Source organism: Calidris pugnax, unplaced genomic scaffold, assembly GCF_001431845.1.
Source record: "Calidris pugnax isolate Ruff unplaced genomic scaffold, ASM143184v1 scaffold47, whole genome shotgun sequence".
NCBI lineage: Eukaryota > Metazoa > Chordata > Aves > Charadriiformes > Scolopacidae > Calidris > Calidris pugnax.
The window spans coordinates 1,320,540-1,337,372 of NW_015090809.1; the positions used below are offsets into that span (position 1 = coordinate 1,320,540).

The window sequence follows — 16,833 nt, forward strand, 5'->3', positions numbered from 1 at the left end:
ATTACTACGTGTCTCTGTGGTCTTTGAGGTATGGAGCATCCTACTATTCCTATGTAACAATAGTCTTTCAAATAAATATGCTGCCTATTGGCTCAGCCGGTGAGATTTGTCACACATACACATGCAAAATATATTTCAAAGACTTATCTGTCATGTAAGTTTTAAAAACTATTTCCTCTCATTGTAACTTTCTGGCAATTAAGGCAACTGATTTACACGATAGCAATTTAATCTATTGTCTTGAGAATCAGACGGATGTGACGTTTGGTCTTTATCTTTCCTTTTAAATGAACAAAAGTTCCTGGCTCTTACAAAAACAAGAAATTTCAGACCAAAGCCATTCCAGCCCTGTCTTCTGAAGGAACACAGGGACAATGGTGGTGTAGGGTATAGGTGGCAACTGGAGGAGCTTCTCGTTCACGTGCAAGAGGAATCTCGCACAGAAGAAGGTATATTAATTTCTAATTAAGCCAGTGGTAAAATTATAGAGGGTTATACACCAGCCAATCTTACTTGATTATATTCTGATTTGTTAGTGTCACCTGCTCTATTAGAATTGGGGGAAACTTCAAGTCTGCAGCTCAAAACAGACTGGGAGGTGGAAGGGGGCTGAAGAGAAGGGTTTTATATCCCGTCTTTTTTCTTTGCCTGCTTTGTAAATCTGAAGGGTTGACAAAGAAAAGCAATATCTGATTCAGTCACAGTAACACAGTGCATGCACTAAAAATAGGCTAGCAAGTGGGTAATCTGAGAATAATGCCTATTGTTGCCTTACCATTACTTTGTCGTCGCGTTCCTATGAAGTTGCCACTCTTTAGCTGTCTTGCAGCAGTAACAGCCTTATGTCAGATCGGCACTTGCAGCATTATATTAGATTGATTTTTATAAGAGATCTTTCTTTTCCTGTCTTTCGTAAATAAGGCAAATGCAGTGCTTATTTATGTGGCTGTGAATTGGACCTAGAAAACTGACGTCAATAATTAAGTGTGTGTTTGTAAATTGAAATCAGGATTCGTCTTTGCAAAATATATTCTAGTCTTTAGTTGCAGGGTTCTTTTAGAGGAAGGTGTGTCTGGTCTCATGGAATTAATATATAAATTATGGTATATTTAAGCCTCTCTAGTTGCTTATATGATTACTGAAATTAACTCACTAATTGGAGCTCCCTAGAGATTTCAACCATTAACTGCTAATGTCTTGCCAGAGAATGCATCTGTAGTTCACCATCTGCATGACACTCATATCCTATTATTATTTTTAAAGGCCTGGCAGTACAGGACATAGTTCATAGACATATGGAGAACAAAGGCTGACATTTCAGTTGTAGAAAGCAGGAGGCAATGCTAAAACTGATTTTGGTGAATGGAAGCTTTCACTCTGGGTCTCTAATCTCTTCACAATTTCCTCCCTTTACTTCTTGCCCCTTATCTCAAGCATATTATCACCCTGAAATCAATGGATTATAAGCATATGGTTGTAATGGTCTGCCAGCCAGAAGTGTTGGCTGGTGGAAAACCTTTGTGGATGTTTGGGCAGGATGCAAATCTTTTGCAGCAGAGGTGACTTCTGCTGGAGCCAAGTTGGCTGATCCAGTCTGGTGTGCTTCTTCATGTCAGGTTGCCTGCTAAATAATGCTGCCTATTGAAGGTCTTTGTGTGTGCAATGTATTAACTCGGGTAAATCAGAATATGTGTGTGTGTTGGGTTGCATTTCCTGTGGAGGTAGCCCACATTTCCCAGCAACGAGAAGTGAAAATGGGAACAGAGAATAGTTACTCTCCTATATTACAAATTTAAGATGCATGGGTGGGTAACCGAATTACTGTGAAAGTCTTCGTGGATTATGTCTGAAATGTTGTAAAACCTCAAAAATAACTTTACAAAGAAAGGCTAGAAAATGACGAGTTGTTGTGAAACAGACTAAACGTGTCAAACTAAGAATATTTTGATCTCTCTCTCTTTGATTTTTGACAGATGCTCCTCTTGGCACTACTGCTAACAAACCTGCTGCTGGCCACTGTGATAACAGGTGGGAAAATACGTTTATTTTCTGATATTTAGTAACTAGAATATGCTTCCACTATTTCTTCCGTGAGATTTACCCCCCTGGCCCCCTCTCTTTTAGCCCATTTCATCCTGCAATCCTGGCTCAAACAATAGTCTCATTATGCTGGAGACATGGATAAAGTTACTGCTTTGGGCTCTTCACCTTGCAACAAGCACTGTGTTGAGTCACACAGACTCCCTGAAGTCAGTGAAGTTTGGCCAAACAAACATCAGGGCTTTGCTACTTCCCTATTGATTTTAATGGGATAGCACTCAGGCACAAATGAAAGGATAAGTGGCACTCCTCAAATTTCCTCCTGAAATTATTACCCATGCAAGGTTTGGGCCAGTAGAAATAGAGCAAAAAAGCCATTTCACCAATGCATATAATAAAAAAAAAATTGTGCTTAATTCTGTGGACTGTCATGCCAGGGATACAGTCTGTCTAGAAGCTAGAGCTAACGGTCCAACACGTCCAATGATCAATGGTGATAAATTCCAGCAGATAAATTGCTGAACTACAGAATGATTGTTCTACATTGCAAGTTATGTTGTGTTTCGATATCCAGGATCATCAGGTTCTTTGCTTCAGGAGTCGTCAGCTTCCCGTTGCAGCCTTTTTGGGAATGACCACATCAAAACTTTTGATGGTTCTTTCTACAATTTTGCTGGGGACTGCAGTTACCTCCTTGCTGGGGACTGTCACAAGCGTTCCTTCACACTTTTAGGTGAGTCTGAACCAGATACCAAGACGCTGTAAGGATGTGGCATTGCACTTGTGCCAGGTTCCATCACTGACCTGAAAAGACAAATAGTTGCCCTTTGTAAGATAGGATGGACCACTGCGTAAAAGGATCTTGGTGGTTTGGGTTGGGGTTTTTTTTGAGAGTGGGAGGGTGGGGGTGTTTGGGGTTTTTTTGGAGGGGGGAAGGGGGTGTTGAAAGTAGGATTACTTTTGAGGAAATTCTGTCGCTTTGGCTTCTGTTATCCCTTGGTAATATAGCTCTTTCATAACTAAGCTTCCAAGGAATGAAGATTTTCTCACTGGCTTTTCTAAAAAGGGAAAGTGAGACCTTATTTAATTTTGAATATGCCAGGGGAATGTGGCTGTTAAAACTGAGTACAGGAATAGGAACTACAAGGCCCTGTAGGACTAATTTTACCTGTATCCTAAATCCCCCCATAAGAAAAGTCCAATCCTGCAGGATGAAAGACCTTTTAATTAACATGAGCCTCTACAGTGTTATTCTTGGGGACAGGCAAGAGATAATACACAGTTTTGGTTCTCGTATTTCATAGCAAACTCTTTTGGTAGATAGGAAATAGTCATCTTAAACTATTACTGACTACAAATAAATTGCAGTAAACTGATCCCATCAATCTGAAAAGGAACCATGCACCAATTTAAATAATTTTCTTCTTTAACTCAAGCAACTTCATATAATTTTTTTATATGAAGAAGAACCCACCAGCATATGTGAAGTATTAATTGATTGCAGTATTTTATGTGATCAATTAAATATTAAAAAAAAAACCACCCATGAGCGGACATATTATGTTCATATTGGGCGCATAAGCATGGTATAATCTATTTTCAATTCCTGTCTTAGTACACGTGTGTGAGTTTGTTTTGGTTTTGGATACCTGGCTGTGAAGTGCAGTCTGCATGGCTGAGTAAAGCATCTAGATCTGGGCAGAGCTGGTTACCTCAGAGGAGGAGGTCCAGACCAGGTGGTGCATTGCTCAAGGAGTTGCTGTAAAGTCAAAGCTGGACAATGGGCAAAAGCAGAGAAAGGACTATGTCTGAATCCCCCACCCTCTTATCTCTCAGAGCTGAAGAAAGTTGTGTCCATCTCTATGTGCTGCTGCTTTTGAAAAATTCAGAGTTGACCCCCAACTTGGTTGGCCAATATTGGCACCGACCTCTTGAAGAACAGTTGAGGTGGTTAGAGGGCTTATCAAGAATGAAGATATCAAGGCTCAGCTCTTCCATCAGTTCAATGGATTCACCCCCCTTTTCTTACCAATGAGCTACGGCTTGTTCTTGGGATATAAGTAGGAAGGGAAACAGCAAGAGAGATTGTTGGGCACATCTCTTATGGAAACTCCTCCAGTGTGCATGGTAGGATGGAGAATTCACTGGCTAGAGACAGTAACAGGGAGTGTGTGACTCCACAGCCAGTGCCAGGTCATGCACCTGACAGTGGTGGATGCCAGCCTTCATCCTGGGACTGTCTGTCCATTTCATATTAAGCAACTATGGGATAAAATAGATGGATGGCTCTTGAAAATGTTAGATGATGTTTTCCCGACGCTGTAATGTGTACTTAAAAGTTGTTCTCTTGAGTTTCAGAACTAACAATATTTGCTTATGTCTCATCTCTTCAGGTGACTACCAGGATGGGCAGAAAATGGGTTTCTCTGTGTATCTTGGAGAGTATTTCAATCTTCGCTTCTCTTTAGATGGAGGTGTGATGCAGGAAGAGAAAAGGTACCTGTGGGAAAGAGTATTCCAGAAGAAAAAAAACCCTGATGTTATTTGTGTGTCATATTCTGAGAAATTCCTTTTTTTCTTCACAGGGTTTCCATACCTTTTGCCTCCAATGGCATATTTATAGAGAAGGAGGCAGGTTATTATAAAATATCCAGCGATGAGCATGGCTTTGTGGTGAAGATTGATATCAGTGGGAATGTTCAGTTGCTCCTTCAAGAAAAGCACTATAATAAAACCTGTGGGTTGTGTGGCAACTTTAATAAATTTGCTGAAGATGACTTCAGAACTCAGGAAGGTAAGTCTACGACTATCTGACTGTGTTTTTATGTACGCTCTGCACACTTTTCCTGATGAGTGATTCAACAAAGGTTTTGCTGATCCAACAAAATGTTTCTACAAAACCTGTAAGGTACCTCATCTTGATGTGCTGAAATGCTGTCTGACTGACTTCTTTCATCTTCCTTTCTCCTGAAAGGAAATTGCTGTCATGTCTCATTCCCTGATGAGTGATTCAACAAAGGTTTTGCTGATCCAACAAAATGTTTCTACAAAACCTGTATCATCTTGATGTGCTGAAATGCTGTCTGACTGACTTCTTTCATCTTCCTTTCTCCTGAAAGGAAATTGCTGTCATGTCTCATTCCTGACCGAAGCTCTGAAGTCTGAATTTAACACTTTTAGAAACCTTGAATCTTGGAACACAAAGATAAAGCTGCAGGCTAAATGTTGTACAATACAGTGTGTGGGGAGGCCGACTAGGAGAGGACCAGCAGAAAAGATGTGAGGAATACTTCTAATTTTTCATGAGTTAGACAAGTGGGAATAAGAATAGATAATGCTGCAACAGCAGAATATTAAATCTTGGGGGTTGCTACTGGCAGGTTTGTACTTGAATTTGACATGGGATGCTGTTCTATAAGGTGGTTACCTTTTCATGCCATTTCTCTGTCTGTATGGCCTGTTGGATTGGAGGGTCACCTTGTATTGCACCAGCTCCTAATAAGAGGGAGAGACAAGACTGCTCTTGCTGCTCTCTCCACCTTTATGCAGTCTGCCAGTGTGGGTGAAGACTAAGGGTTTTGGATAAGTCCTAAATATGACTTTGAAGGACAGATCTTGATTGGTGGTATTTCAGAGTGTCTTTTAATTCTTAGCACTTACCTGAAGAGGAAAGGTTTAGAGTAAAGTTAGTTAATGCATTAATATCTTAAATTGATAATGTAAAGTATGTATTAAAAATAAATGATACTGAAAATAGAAAGGGGAGATAAAACAACTTGGGGAAGAGCCTGGCAGTTCTCCAGTGATGTGTCTGACTGACACTTGGGATATATAAGCTTAGCTTCAGTGTACAGAAAAAATCTGATTTCATAGTATGTTAAAATGACTGACCAGTCCTTCATCAATGTAAATAATAAGAAACAAACTCAGCTCACGGAATTGCTTGGCAAGGCTTGGATACCTTGAGGTCTGAATGTGTCGAGATTTGAAGTTTAAATCTTTTTCTTGAGACAATAAATAGGAATGAGGCTCATACAAAAAGCAGGAGCAGAAAAGGAGACTGTATTGCCTTGAACTGTTCAAAGGTAGAAGATTCCCTTCTGCTGCTCATGTTTAAATGTGTTTCATGCTGTATTTGTCTAACATGCTGGAGATTGTACCCTCCCTCTTAAAAAAGCAGTCCTTTCACAGCCCCAGATTTTTGAGTGTAATGAGGTACATGGCAGGGTCACTGCTTGGAAGAGCTGAAAAATAATAGAGAAGGTGACAGAGAACATGCATAGCTCTTACTGTGTGAGGAAGACCCTGACTTCTGTAACCTGCATGGACATACATATCTGTGACTTTAGCCTGAAGAATAGAATTGTATCTCAGCAATTCTGCCCGTTTTTTGCTCTGATACAATAAACCTTTCGCTTAAACTAATTTAGAAGGAATTGGAATTAATTCTATTTGAATTTGTTGTATCAGTGAGGGACGTCACGACGCCCACACGTTGTTTGTCTCCTTGGCAGCTCTGCTGGCAGGGTGGTTCATGTGAGCGTTTCTTAACTTGCTCCAAGTAAGACCAGCTTTTGATTAATTCACAGCTTTTTTTCTCTTTTTTTTTTTTTTTAAAGTGTTGAAGCTAACTTCCAGGTTAGGGGTAGCACAAGCAGCTGGGAGAAGCAATATTCTTTAAATGAAAGATGTGGGCAGCCTATTGGCAGCCTGTGAAGCAGTTTACCCGCTGCAGTTTTTATTTGCTCTCCTTTTAGCCTGATTAGATCTCATAAAGGTCAACCCAATCCAGGATGTGAGCTTTGGGCAATGATTTAGCAATCTGAAGGCACTGAAGGGTTACCTTAAGGTTGCTGGCAAACTGAACTCTCCTGCTGATGCGTCCATTGCTTCCTGGTAAAATCTGGTCATATTTTGATTGATCAAATTGGGCCCTCAGTTCTAACCCATTAGATATATTTCTGGACTGGATTTGTATTGATAATAAATACACTAAGATCTTTGAGCTTCAATATGCAATGTAAGCACAGTGAGCAAAGGAAAAAGGCAACAATCTAATGATGTTGCCAAGATTACAGGCTCTCATCTGGAAACCCCTGGGGAGGACTATGCAGATCTGAATGTCAGAGGCAAAGGAAGAGAGATGGTGCTAGGTCTTGCATCAGGTATTGTGTTATAGCCAATGATCTTGTCAGATAGCTGAGATGTTTTAAACCTTCCTCCAGTTATTTTTTTAAAGGCTGAGCAGGCACCTCAAGATATAATAACCTTTAAACTATTTTGCTTTACACTGAAATAGTGACCTATCTGGTTGCTAATAGTCCTTGCATTGTAGGAGGGGAACCTATAAGAACTACTGTGATGGAAAGAGGTCAGTAGCTGAAATGTTTTCTTCTGTTTCACAGTTCAAATGCTAATGCAGTACTTTTGTACCATCTTCACATCTGAATAGTAAGAAACTCATGTGATTTGATGGCCCATTTCTAGGGTTTCTTTGTGGCACCAGAGGACCAGATTCCAAATCTGTGAAGAAGTCAGAATTGTAATAGAATCTAGCCCATAAACACTGTCTTTTGTGTAGCATCACACATTTTGTCACGGTTTCAACAAAATGGCAATATTTGTGTTGAAAGCATGATTTCTTCGTATTTTAGAAAAAAAGATATTGTGGTTTAATAACACAGAGGGTTAGTTTGGCTTGCTCCGAAGAAAGTGGATTATGATATGGGATTTCACTAATTATATTTGGACTGTTTTGGGGTGGTGGTGAAATAAGAGGTGAAGCACCTGCTGTATGCCTGGACATTACCACTTATAGCAAGTAAATAAAGGAGGTGTGAAGGAAAGGGTGTTTAAACTTAGTGAACAGTGTGTAATTGTTTTTCTTTTCTCTTCATATATTTATACTCATGTTCTATAATCTCTCCAATTATGTGCCATTGCCGTGCCACTCTTATGACTCCTCACTGTGTTTTGCTGTGCAAACAGAGAACTGATAGTCTGATAACACACATTGATTTCTGTATACACTTCTGATGCTCAGTTGTTGAGGTCCTGGAGGTCTCAGTGATGTGTCTCAATCTGTGATACCCCAGCAGATGGACATTGGTAGGACCCAGCTTTGAAGATAGTACCCTTAAGCAGTAGCTCTTGAATCTCAAAAAAAAATCTCCCCAGCAGGTTTCAGAGTTGCAGAAACACAGAGAGAGGATGGGATGCTGAGTCATTCCCATTGACATAGTTGGTTACTAAACTCGTTCATCCTGCAGAGAAGCACTCATCTCCTGTCGAGACTTACAGACAAGACTGATTATATTGTACGTGGTTGCTTGTCTCTGGGGTTTGGCAGTAAAAACAAGCCAGCTGGCCCTTGAGAGTTTCTTCTCACACTTTAAGCATAACTAACATATAAAAAGAAAGTTCTCAGAAGCTTTCCAGAGTGGTTTGTTTGTTTGTTTTTCCCCTAGATCCTAACGAAGGAGTTAACTTCTCTGCTTTTTCCTGCCAGCTAGGCTCTGATCCTTTATAGCCAATCCTGTGAATGCTTCCAAGACTTGGTAATTGAACAGGCTCTGCTGTCTGACATCATCATACACTTCTAACTGGTTGCCTTTGTTCATATCAGAAGCTTGGAGTCCTTTCTAGGTGCTCAGATTTGATCTATTTGGCAGCCTTCAGCCTTGTGGCATATGAGAGTCTCATGATCACTCCTGTGAGTGTTTTACCATTGGGGTCCAAGCACAGGCCAGAAGAGATAATTTACATAATACTACGGGGTAAATCTGACACAACAGGGACAATTTGATTCTGAAATCTCCCCAGGGCATGTACAAAAAACCCCCATAGCTTTGCAGCATGTTAGTGGTCAAAGGGCATGCCCTTGTCTTGCAGAAAGGGTAAGGTAAACCCTCCCCAGTGAGAGAGGCAGCAGCACAAGCTCATGGAGGTTATTTGTGTGCCCGTAGCCTGTCTTTGCCTAGTACTCTTGTCATTAAGCCATCTCTCAGTGATGCTGCTGTGAGAGGCACTTGAATGTTCAGGTCATCATTAGAGTTCATTTGTACGAAAGAGCTCATTCAAGTCCAACACAGGGAAATTTATCCATCATTTTGTCATTTGTGCGTGTTACACATTTCTAGAATTATGGAAGGAAAAAACCCAATCCATATTAATGCAGTGTCCTATTATGCTTTTCTTGGATCCGGCAGGAAGTGTATTTCTGGGACTCTGTCTTCAAATTACAAAGATAATAATGATAAAAAAATACCTATGGCTAATTTTGGTTAAAGGTTTGATCTTCTGAGCCTGCTCCAGCTGTTAGCAACATTTCAGCCTTTTAAGCTGCTGAAATATAGAATATATGATACCACTGGAGAGTGAGTATAGGTTAAGTAGGTAGAAGAAGACTATCTGTACAGAAAAATCCGGTGTTTCAGGTAGTGTTTTTGTTCTAGAAGTAGTATGAATGCATATGACAATGTGCAGCTTCCTTGTGTGTAGTACCTGGTACATGCTTTTAAAGCATGTTCCAGACTCATAGTGATGGTAGTGCAGATATTTTTTTTTTTCCTAAAAAAATAAACACAATTTTTGGTCATTCAGAAATTCCAAATTTCTTGGCATTTTAAAGTATATCAGTAATTTTTGATTTTAGGCAAGTTTTAAAGTTTTCGTTTGGCCTAAGAAAATAATCTAATTTTCTTTCTTGCATTTTAATTTGAAAGAAAGGGGGACGGATTCCCAAGGAAATCTAGCTATCATTTATAAACAGTACAGATAAAGAAGACTTGCCTTGTACCTGTCTTCATTACATAACCTTCATCTGAGACACAAGAATAACCCACTCTGATCATTAAGGCATCTCTGTGATGTTGCTGTGAGAGGCACTTGAATGTTCAGGTCATCATTAGAGTTCATTTGTACGAAAGAGCTCATTCAAGTCCAACACAGGGAAATTTATCCATCATTTTGTCATTTGTGTGTGTTACACATTTCTAGAATTATGGAAGGAAAAAACCCAATCCATATTAATGCAGTGTCCTATTATGCTTTTCTTGGATCTGGCAGGAAGTGTATTTCTGGGACTCTGTCTTCAAATTACAAAGATAATAATGATAAAAAAATACCTATGGCTAATTTGGGTTAAAGGTTTGATCTTCTGAGCCTGCTCCAGCTGTTAGCAACATTTCAGCCTTTTAAGCTGCTGAAATATAGAATATATGATACCACTGGAGAGTGAGTATAGGTTAAGTAGGTAGAAGAAGACTATCTGTACAGAAAAATCCGGTGTTTCAGGTAGTGTTTTTGTTCTAGAAGTAGTATGAATGCATATGACAATGTGCAGCTTCCTTGTGTGTAGTACCTGGTACATGCTTTTAAAGCATGTTCCAGACTCATAGTGATGGTAGTGCAGATAATTTTTTTTTTCCTAAAAAAATAAACACAATTTTTGGTCATTCAGAAATTCCAAATTTCTTGGCATTTTAAAGTATATCAGTAATTTTTGATTTTAGGCAAGTTTTAAAGTTTTCGTTTGGCCTAAGAAAATAATCTAATTTTCTTTCTTGCATTTTAATTTGAAAGAAAGGGGGACGGATTCCCAAGGAAATCTAGCTATCATTTATAAACAGTACAGATAAAGAAGACTTGCCTTGTACCTGTCTTCATTAAATAACCTTCATCTGAGACACAAGAATAACCCACTCTGCTTTATGTAGAGTTTGGAATTGAAGGTAGACATTTTATTGTAAGGAGCATGCTTTCATCGCTGGCCTGTAGAGTTTTGGAGATGGCCCTTTCCCTCTCTTGTGCTGACTATTATCAATTTCATATTCATTGAACCAGGGAGAGCAGGAAAGACTTTATAGCCCACGACTTCAATATTTCATATCGTTAATTTTGTTCAAACTATGGATCAGTTGCTGGGCAACTTGCCAATAGTTCTGCTTGTCTGGAACCATATAGTGAACAATGTAAAACAGTTGTAAAAACAAAACCAACCCCTATCAAACAAAACCCCCCTGTTGCTTGGTAAAACTGGCCTGTAGAGTTTTGGAGATAGCTCTTTCCCTCTCTTGTGCTGAATATTATCAATTTCATATTCATTGAACCAGGGAGAGCAGGAAAGACTTTATAGCCCACGACTTCAATATTTCATATAGTTAATTTTGTTCAAACTATGGATCAGTTGTTGGGCAACTTGCCAATAGTTCTGCTTGTCTGGAACCATATAGTGAACAATGTAAAACAGTTGTAAAAACAAAACCAACCCCTATCAAACAAAACCCCCCTGTTGCTTGGTAAATAACTAACATGCGAAAGTTTACACACCTCAGCTCACAGTACTGTGGTGTCTTGAACAAGTTCTTGCATGTATTTTACAGATGAGTTAACAGACTCTGGGAGAGTTAACCTGATGGGCCTGTGGCCCTATGGAAAATCTGGGGGAGGTCAGGGTTCCTGCCTCCCGTTCACGTGCCTTAAGTGCAAGGTGGTTATTGGTAACGCTTCGCTTTGCTTGACCACCAGTCTCAAAGTAAACAAGCAGCAAACCAGTTCCAGGTTTCAAAAGGAACTGGTGATTTTGAGATCCAGATATCATAGTGAACATTGATTTTTTTTCTGTCAAGAATGAACATCTATCTGAAGATCAGATAAGTGAAAGCGAGTGTTCCGGCAAAAAAAATAAAATATGGGGTAGGGGCAAGGCTTGCCCAAAACATATAAATGCGGTGTGTGGATTTGGTTTGGTTGGGTTTTTTTTCATTTGGTTGGTTGGTATTTTCTCTGCAAGGAGACAGAGGCATGAGGGCAGCATTTAGAGCACTAAAGTGGTCCAACAGAATGCCTGTGGAGGCCCTACCCGCTGCTGTGGTGGTTGGTGCATGGCCCTCTCCTGGAGGACCTTAGTAGGGTCATCAAAGTGGTGAGATGTTTCTGGGGCATAGGGAGAAGAAAAGATTTGGGTTGTGCTTTAACAGCTACCATCTTGTACCTTAAAAGGACACTGCACACTAACTAGTTGCCTGGGGGTCTTGGCTGCTGAGCATGCAGTTGACATAGAATCACAGAATCTTCATGGTTGGAAAGGACCTCTGAGATCACCGAGTCCAACCATACCCACACGAAATATCTCCACAGTCTTGGCCCCTAGAGTATGCCCTGAAGAGCCACATCTACACATATACATGCTGGTACTGCTCTGTCAGGCACTGGTGCTTCAAGCACTTACCTTGGATCAAACTTTGTATTAATTATATTTTATGACAACACCTAATTTCAGTGTGCTTCCTGCAAGATTTAGGCAAAACAAGTGCTTTAGGAAAAAATCCCACCTGGAGGACTTCTGGGTGCAGGCCTCCTATGAGCCCTGTCTAGGAATTGTTTCCCCAGAAACTTGGCTGCTTAGATGAAGAAGAAAAACCAAACATGGAGGGAACAGGAGTAAAACAGAAGTCTGCTGTGAGTCTGCCTGAGCAAGGAGACTGTGTGTTGGGAATGCTCAGGGGAGGGATGGGGAAAGGTGGAGAGAGAGACATCCAAGATGTTTATATCTGAGATGCTGTGGCAGGAATCGATCAAGATTCAGGACAAGCTGAAATCAAATTAAGAGCCTCTCATTAGCCGGAGGGAAGACTGCTCAGCTAAGCCAAGAGGCCTCTTAAGGAAGAATTGGGTTGTCAAAAAGGATGGTAGGAGAGGAGGGCAGTCATGCTGCTTGGTGGGTGTGCGGTGCCAGACTAGGCATCTGAGCTGCCCAGCTGCTCTGTTGACAGTATCACCTGTGTGCTTAACAAATCCCATACATTTTAAAGCTGCTTTTGTTGTGTCATCCCTTCTACCACCTATCCTTTCCTACCCCCTTGTGTCCTTCAGCAGAAGGAAATGGTGGTGTCAGGTGAAAGGCAGCGGTGGTGGCGGCTGCTCTTTCCTCCACCTGGAGCAGTCAGAAGTGCCAGGGACAATTCTCCCTTCTTGCTTTTCTTCCTGCAGCCTCATCAAGTAGATGAAGTGTTTGAGAATCACCACGCTGATCGATAGGGCATGTAACGCAGAGTACGTGTTGAAGAGTCTTCTCCAAAGTAACCCTCTGCAGAAATAACTTATCCCCACAACCCCAGTTTGTTAAGCAGCTCAGCAGCCTCAGAGTCACATCATAGTTTCACGTTAGAGCTCTTCTGATGGCCCATGAAACCTCTAAATCCAACTGCTTTTCACCTTTTCAGGAGTATGGGATGCATCTTACTCAGTGTTTGTAAAGCTGCTCATTCGAGGGAAGTACAGGTTCCACTGAATCTGTATTATGGAAAATAATAACTGATGATATTCAGCGAGATACCGTGTGTCTTGTGTGACTGTGTTGATTGTTGAGGACAATGTTTCTGGGGAAAAGCAGGCTGGCAAACCTGCGTGTGAAGTTTTGCAGCACTCTCATTTTAAAGTCATAGTGCCTCTCCAGCCCTTTTTCCTGTTGCCATAGGTCACTTAAGGCTACACTGGAAAAATGCACTGTTAACTGATCTCTCTTAACTCATTATTATCCTAGATTTTTACTGTTGTATGTTGAGGAGGTTTACCTGGGGCAGGACCTCGAGCTATTGAGCAAACCCAAATCTACCAAGTATGGCCTGTTCAGTAGCTTAGTTTAAGAGCCCCAGGGCTTTGCAAGGAGGAAAAACTGCCCTGGCAAGTTTTTGCCAAATTGCTTGTGCCTGTGGAATGGTCTGCTAATATAAAGGTAGGTGCTGTCAACAAAAGGGTTTGAAGAGGAGGTTCCAAAAAAACTCGCAAACAACCCCACAGAAATTTTGAAATTATTTATTTTGAAAAAAATGTACTTGAAAATGTTAATTATAGAATACAGCAAAAGAGTTAAAATAGTATTATACAAATGTTCCATAAAAGAACTGCATAAGAGGTATAAAATTACATGCACCACAGAAGAAAAAAAATCTAATGGAGAGGGAGAAATAAAAAAAGAACATTTCAGGTCCAACAGTTGTCCCAACCTTCAAATCTTAACTTGTGGGTAAATGAGGATCTGGTGGCACCTGCCCGTAGGAATCTCAACATGGACATGTGTTCAGAGTGGAGCCCATCTCTTATTGTACAAAAGTTAGGGGATGTATTTAAGTTGGCATCTCACTTCACATCAGAGTAGATTTCATCGTTACCCTAATCTTTACAATTTGTGGTAAACTAAAGGGTTGTGTTCTTCTTGATGCCATGTCTTTCTTTTCCTGTGCTCAGTCTGGGCTCCGTATATGAAAATTTCATGCTGTTTACCACCTTTTACCTGTCATCTTTCCTTGTGGTCTTCCTCCTCTGACATCTGCTGAGGGCCTAAGGTGTGCTACATTTATGAGCCCCTAATTTCAAGTTTACAAACCAGATTCTTCTAAAGTCTACTGGCTTTGTCACATCCCCATTAGAATTCTTGGTGTAGTTTTTATGACTAACCTTTAGTTTAGGAACAGTTTTAGTGTTCTGTATATTCTGTGTGTTTGTATGTAACGTAGAGCAGGTATCTCAATGATATTTTTATTTTATATGTATTATGATATGTAATAAAAATATTATATAGAGATATTTAGGAAGCATCTATTTTGTTTTTTGAATGCAGCCAGGACCATATTTCAACATATTTGCTGCATGTCTTGGGAATGCGTTAACAGTAACAATTTCTATTCTCACATGCAACAGAGTAAAGTTTTAAAAGCAAGGTTACAGAATTAAAAGAGAGCCATGACATTAAGTATTTTGTAGCAGGTACCCTCAGAGGAAAGCAGAAGTAGCCCTCTAATCAGCCAGGCCATGGGAAGCAAAAGGGGGAGGAGGAAACATTCCCTTTCTGGGAGGATCCCCCTTCTCAGAAGGATGGAGCAAGAGAAGCAGAGACAGAGCTTGCATCTCCCAGGAAGCAGCAGTGATACAGATTAACTCCTTCAGTTTTGACTTTATGCAAAATGGGTGCAAATCTTGCCAAGCATGGGCCAGGAGTCGCTTGTAATAGGACAGAGGAGCATGTTTCAGGACAGCCTAGACAGTAAGATCATGGGCCCAAGAAATCATTGTGTGTGTTAAGTTTCTTCGCAAACAAGATTTAGTTTCAGATTTGCCTCTCTAATAATGTCTCATGGTGCACTGACAAGTTTTAAATAGTAAGGAAACTTGTAGGTATGCTTAGGCTTCTGCAGATTATAGGTGACCAGCAAATAACTCCTACAATGTTCACATGGGTGTGAGAAGTGCTAGGAGCTGCCTTCTGCAGGCTTTTAGTCTGTCCTTGAGCTCAGAGAGGTCCTGTGCAGGAGTCAATCCAGATGACTGAAAGTGACTTTAGTTCTACAGTCATGAAATCATAGAATGGTTTGGGTTGGAATCTGAAAGTGACTTTAGTTCTACAGTCAGGAAATAGAATGGTTTGGGTTGGAAGGGACCATAAAGATCATCTCATTCCAATGCCCCTGCTGCAGGTAGGGGCACCTCCCACTAGACCAGGTTGCTCAAAGCCACATCCAGCCTGGGGCATCCACAACTTCTCTGGGCAACCTGTTCCAGTGTCTCACCATCCTCACAGTGAAGATTTTCTCCTAATATCTAACTAAATCTCCCCTCTTTCAGTTTAAGACTGTTACCCCTTGTCCTATTGCTATATCCCCCTGATAAAGAGTCCCTCCCCATCTTTCCTGGTGGCCCTCTTTAGGTACTAGAAGGCTGCTATAAGGTCCCCCTGGAGCCTTCTCTTCTCCAGGCTGGACAGCCCCAGCTGTTTCAGCCTGTCTTAATAGGAGAGGTGCTCCAGCCCTCTGTTCATTTATTGTGGCCCCCACCTGGATACACTTCAACAGGTCCATGTCCTCCTTATGTTGGAGGTTCCAGAGCTGGATGCAGTACTCCAGGTAGGATGTCATGAGAACAGAGTAGAGGGGGAGAATCAGCTCCATCTGTCTGCTGGCCATGCTTCTTTTGATGTAGCCCATAGAGTAGAGTAGAGGGGGAGAATCAGCTCCCTCTGTCTGCTGGCCATGCTTCTTTTGATGTAGCCCAGGATACAGTTGGCTTTCTGGGCTGCAAGCCCACATTGCTGGCTTATGGTGAGCTTCTCATCAACCAGCACCCCCAAGTCCTTCTCCTCAGGGCTGTTCTCAATCTGTTCTCCACCCAGCCTGTATTTGTGCTTGGGTCTGATGTAACCCACATGCTTGCACTTGGCCTTGTTGAATCTCTTTGGATTAGAATTTCATTTGGTATGATAGTTTTTATTTTTATAAACAGCTTTCATCAGACTGTCACTCTGATAGTAGCTAATAATGACCACGTGTTGCTCAGACCCCTAAACAGCCATGTGCTTCTCTTCTTTTTCATTCGCAGGGACCCTTGTGGAAAACAGTTATGATTTTGCAAACTCCTGGGCTTTGCACAGTGAAAACAAGCGGTGCAAGAGAGTGCAGGCTCCAAGCAACACCTGCAACATTTCATCTGATATTGCAGAGAAGGTTGGTGCCACAAGATACCATTCTGCTTTCAGTCCTCCCCTACCTGCAGGCAGCTTGCCTGTCCATTAGCAGAAGGAATGCTTCCTTGAATCCACATCTGTACCTAACATGGTCCTCTCCCAACAAGTGGCTAGGATGTGAGGCATGAAAGGTACCTGTTTTGGGTTTATGAGGTGCAGTGTGATCTGAGAGAGCTCTATTGGGTGCTGTTCTTGCTGCTACACTGGAACAAGGTGCTTGGCACCTTGTCCAACCTGGCAGGAGTTAGCCACAGGGCTGGTGGTGGCCTGGCCAT

The 16,833-nt window shown here is 41.2% G+C and overlaps 1 protein-coding gene across 1 annotated transcript in view; it reads left to right on the forward strand.

The window, feature by feature from the left end:
• The first annotated feature begins 323 nt into the window (after positions 1-323).
• VWF (von Willebrand factor) overlaps positions 324-16,833 on the forward strand; it is a 161,910-nt gene continuing 145,400 nt past the window's right edge. Inside the window, exons 1-6 of the mRNA XM_014938407.1 lie at positions 324-449; positions 1,974-2,028; positions 2,615-2,773; positions 4,434-4,536; positions 4,626-4,834; positions 16,414-16,538. Of these exons, the coding sequence (XP_014793893.1) occupies positions 1,974-2,028; positions 2,615-2,773; positions 4,434-4,536; positions 4,626-4,834; positions 16,414-16,538 (651 nt within the window). The 5' untranslated portion in view covers positions 324-449. The remainder of the gene's footprint in view (positions 450-1,973; positions 2,029-2,614; positions 2,774-4,433; positions 4,537-4,625; positions 4,835-16,413; positions 16,539-16,833) is intronic.